This window comes from Micropterus dolomieu, linkage group LG10 (assembly GCF_021292245.1).
Source record: "Micropterus dolomieu isolate WLL.071019.BEF.003 ecotype Adirondacks linkage group LG10, ASM2129224v1, whole genome shotgun sequence".
In the NCBI taxonomy this organism is placed as follows: Eukaryota; Metazoa; Chordata; class Actinopteri; order Centrarchiformes; family Centrarchidae; genus Micropterus; species Micropterus dolomieu.
Window position 1 is genome coordinate 25557954 of NC_060159.1, and position 4911 is coordinate 25562864.

Below are 4911 nucleotides of genomic sequence, written 5' to 3' on the forward strand. Positions count from 1 at the left end.
TGGCAGTGAATGAAAACACTTCTCTCATTTAATGTTGTGTAATTTCTGTGTTGTGCTGTTTGTCTCTTTTCCAGGTTCTGGGTAAAGATGGTGATGATGAAGATGATGCAGTGACCTACAGCAGCGTGAAAGCTTCCTCTTCTTCTGCTGGAGCCTCAGCTGATCCCAGCAACCTCTACGCCACCGTCAACATACCAAACAAATAAGAGACCACAGTGTAGTTACAGCTCATATCATTACAGTTCACTGATAACTGATAAATGTTTTTATTCGACTTATTTTATGATCATTTTCAGGATGTATTGCTGTAAAAAGCCTTTTAGTCCAGAAGGGGGTGCAGTAGGTTAACTAGTAGCACAATAACAACATTATCTGGCTGCTTGAAATGTAACTGAACATAATATATGGGACATTTATCTTGATGAACTTGCTGTCAGGCACTTTAATGTGCTAGTGCTGTGTTGTAGTTAAACATGTATTAGTTTTTACTGTTATTTCTGTATCAGCTGTTATTGTTTGATATGCAGTCATTTTAACATCTATATCTCTGTTTAGGTTATTTTTTATGTTCTGTTATGAAAGTAATTAAAGCAAACTAAGAGGAAGTGGGACAACGCTCATCTTGACTGAGTCACTTTTGAGAGTTGAATTAAACAGCTGAATGAGAGGAAACTGTGGAAACACATAAGGGTTAAATTTTCACTGGTGTTAATTCCAGATACTTCAGGTCAGTGTGAACTTCATACCAGCTCATGTCAGCCAGAAGAGAAGGAGGTCTGCTTACATTTAAAGCAACAACTGACATATGAGAGGAAAAAGAAAGGACAGTCACTATGAGGAAGTGACAAATGACTAATTAGAGGAAACAGATATAAAATCTTCTTTTCTTTAAGAAGATGGCACCGGCCAGCTCCGCCAATTTTGAGCTTCAAAACAGCTCTTCAGAAACCAATGGGTGACGTCACGGATGCTACGTCCATTTTCATATACAGTCTATGACACAATCACATTTCAAAGTCGCACTGTAGAAAACCCGATCCTTAAACTCAAAGGACCCCATTCTCAGAGAATTCATTATGGACAATAAACTGGACTTCCTCTGCTTTACAGAAACCTGGCACAAATACCGGACCTCACCATCTCCAACCACTTCACCCTGGACCTAGACATCCCCACTCCCATTGTTGCACCGTAATAATCTGCAACCTCAAGTTAATCAACCCTTCCTCTCTGCTCCATCCTGGCTGACAACATCCCTGACTCTACCTTTGCTCTGAAAGTTTCTCTCACTGACCTGATACACACCTAAAATGCTGCACTGAGAAGATTGCTCCTACAAAAACTAAACTTGTGGCTGCAACAACCCCAAAACGCCTTTTTACAACATCAACAAAGTTGTCAAAAACATGGGACACCATCTCTATCTCTTTCACTGCCAGTAAATGCAATCTCCAACTTTCCTTTTTGCCCTAAATCCTTAAGCGAGTTGTTGGTGCTCAGTTCAGATCCCCCCTCAACTCCTATAACATTTATAAAACTTTCCAATCAGGCTTCCACTCCAAACACAGCACAGAAACAGCCCTACTTAAAATCACAATTGATGTACTTATATATTTTATTAAATGTTTATTTGACAGGGACAAATGCATAGAATATTGCTTTATAAAGAATACAAAGTAGATGCCATGCATACAGGTTTCTAGCCATTACTAATTTGCAACCCCTGCCCCTGGTTAGGCTTATAAAATTAAAACAGAGATTACAGAGTATTCAGTTTAAAATTTACAACCATTAAAATACATACAATAAATACATCCGATACATGTAATAAGATATGGACTGAAGTAGATGTAGAAATCACTATAAACAGAGTCTAGACACAACAAACAATACAAGAACACAAACGTGTGCATATATCTGTGCATGCTAACATATGCAACATCATGTTTGTATGCATTGCATTGTATCCTGTACAGTCAGTGTTCACAGAGTTGTTTCAGTTTCAACCTTTGCTTTAAATGTATATTAAAAACCTTGAGTTCTGTCAATGTTTTAATTTCAGATGGTAAAGCGTTCCACAGATGTATGCCTCTTACTGAAGGTATATGCTGACTGAAGGTTCCTCACCATACTTCTCCTCCATGACCTCAGCGCCACCTTTGACACCATCAACCACTCCATCCTTCTCACACAGCTTCAGTACTCCCTCGGCTTAACCTGCACTGCCCTCTCCTGGCTCAACTCCTACCTTTCTGACAATACACAATACATCTACAGAAACAGCTGCAAATCCTCCACCATATACACCCTTCTCCTGTGGGGTATCTCAGACTCAGTGCTTGGTCTCCATCATATACACCCTTCCAATTGGACAGATCCTCTGGCAAAATGGCCTCCATTTCCACTGCTACGCCGATGACACTCAGCTTTACCTCTCCTCCAAATTCATCACCCAAGCCTAACAACACCACCCTTACTACCTGTCTCGCAGACATCAAGTCTTTGATGTTACAGAACTTCCTGAAACTCAACTGCAATAAATCGTAAATCCTCATCATTGGCCCTAACACTCTCACCCACTCCACCCAGTCATTTTCACTCAACATTGATGGCTCCATTGTCACCCCTACCAGCCAGGTCTGCAACCACATCAACCAGGTCACATGAACTGCCTTCTTCCACCTCAAAAACACTGCACACCTCTGGCATTTACTACTGCAGTAATAGTCTTCCATGCCCTCATCACTTCCAGACTCAACTACTGCAACAGCATCCTAGATGGCTCACCTAACAAAATCCTCAATAAACTTCAATACATCCGGAACTCCGCTGCCCGCCTGCTCACTTCCACTTGTCGTAGAGATCACATCCTTCACAACCTCTACTGGCTTCCACTTTAAACTTCTATTCATCGCCTAGAAAGCCTTAAGCAACCTGGCCCCTCCATACTTTCCTATGACCTCCTCCCCCGCCATTCAGCATAAGTTACTAAATAAGCGTCTCTTTGTCTTAAGTCCTAATTAAGTACTGTCAGTTCCTGTGAGCCTCCTGTGTTTCTGATGTTGAACTGGTCATCATTAGAGGGTAAAGCCTGCAGAGCTCTGCTGCTGTTGTTAACCACATCCTCACCAAAACACTTCCTAATCAGATCTCTGAAAAACAAAAATAACTGCAAAGATACAACAAGGAACCAGCAATAAAATATTATCTGTGTTCTTCACCAGCTGCTACAGTATCACCATATTACACCATGGACATCAGGAGTCAGATTCTGGTGTGCTGTCAAACATGAACATGGATTCTGTCTGTTCTAATAAAAACTAACTGAAGAAAACAAGTTGCATTGTTGAAAACATTTATCTTAACTAACAATCTTCAACTTCCTCTTCTTCTTTTCAGTTGGTGAAACACCTCATTGTCACTCATACACTGTGAGACTGAACAAAGTGTGAACTCTGATGGCTGCATCTCATATTTCTGATCAAGAATTTGGGGTCTCTGTCAGTCACTGTGGATGAGAAAAAACTATATTTCCACAATGAGTTTTTGGCTGTTTGGACATCAACAAGAAATTCAGAGCGACTGAAAGCTACAAAAGAATAAAAGTCACTATGTGGAAGTAACATCATCCTAACCACAGGAAGTAGCTGCAGCGTCTCTCTACTAAAGCACTAGTTTAGAAACTCAGACAGTTCTGAGCACGAGAACAAGAGACAGAAGAAGGAGAGACTCAGAGAATCATGATGGTTGAGTTCAAATGGATTTCTTTATTTCTTACAGCGGTGCTTCAGTTTACAGGTAAGAATACATATATCACATATATAAATGGAAGGCACATTGTAAAAAATAACTTGATCAATATTATTAAAGATTCTTTATTAGCTACATTTGATTTAACTAAGAAAACCAAATCTGTTGTTTCTAATGTGGTGAGTTTAGTGAACTCTTGGAAACTAAGGATAAAGAAATAATCGTCACTAACTATGAACATAACAGACATTTTCTCATTTCACTTTATTTTTCATCATTTTCTCAACAGCAGCAGCTGGAAAACTTCTCCTCTTCCTCATTGTCAGACTTGGAGATGACGTCACTTTGCCTTGTGAAAATGTGATAGACAGTCAGCAACAATGTGAAAAAACTACATGGCTCTTCAGTGACTCAGGAAACATAGAAGTATTTCTGGTTGACCTTGGGCAGATAAAAAACAGCAAAGCTAAATCAGACAGACTGAGTGTTACAGAGAACTGTTCTCTGGTTATAAAGAAGGTCACAGTCAAAGATGTTGATCGTTATGACTGCAGACAGTTCAAATCAGGACAACAACAAACTCCAGACTCTCATGTTTATCTGTCTGTTATTAACAGTGAGTATTTCCATCATAATGTTTTCAGCTCAAACTGTCTTGTTAGAACAATATACTGAAACATTACAATAATTATGATCACAGTGATGAAGTTAACTTTACTCTTGTTGTCTTTCTCTCACAATATCTCCATCTTCACCAGTGACTGAACATCAGGACGGTGATAAGGTGATGATAAACTGCTCTGTGTTGACGCATAAACAGTTCTGTAGACACACAGTGAAGTGGCTGTATGAGGGTAAAGATGTGGACAAAGATAACAAAGACATGAAGACATGGCAGGCTGACTGCTACACCACTGTGTCTTTCCCAGATTCTCATTTTATTAACAAATCAAAGTCTAACTTGACGTGTGAAGTGACAGATCGTAACTCTGGAAAAGTGCAGCTGTTCACCTTCAGCCCTCAGTCTTCGGGTGAGAAAACAGGTTAGAATATGCTGAGCTGTTCAAGATGACTAAAACCACCAAAACATTTGTTTATTTGATGACTTTTTAAGATGACATCATTCTTTCTCATTTAGTGACAGCAGATGGTAAACATGAG

At 39.6% G+C, this 4911-nt stretch overlaps 2 protein-coding genes across 2 annotated transcripts in view; both read left to right on the plus strand.

Moving 5' to 3' along the window:
- The window catches only part of LOC123978362, a 20660-nt gene that overhangs the window by 14272 nt on the left and 1477 nt on the right, over positions 1 to 4911 (plus strand). The window lies entirely within an intron of this gene.
- On the plus strand, positions 3633 to 4885 carry LOC123978366. Its single transcript, XM_046061610.1, has 3 exons — positions 3633 to 3798; positions 4040 to 4366; positions 4509 to 4885. Exons 1-3 carry the CDS (start codon positions 3741 to 3743, stop codon positions 4796 to 4798), a joined length of 675 nt encoding a protein of 224 aa, XP_045917566.1. The 5' UTR covers positions 3633 to 3740; the 3' UTR covers positions 4799 to 4885.

Excerpts from the sequence above, each read along its gene's own strand:
- LOC123978366 (XM_046061610.1), top strand. The coding sequence starts at position 3,741 with ATGATGGTTGAGTTCAAATGGATTTCTTTATTTCTTACAGCGGTGCTT. Across the intron at positions 3,799-4,039 it reads AGCGGTGCTTCAGTTTACAG|CAGCAGCTGGAAAACTTCTC; the intron begins GTAAGAATACAT and ends TTTTCTCAACAG. Across the intron at positions 4,367-4,508 it reads TTATCTGTCTGTTATTAACA|TGACTGAACATCAGGACGGT; the intron begins GTGAGTATTTCC and ends CATCTTCACCAG.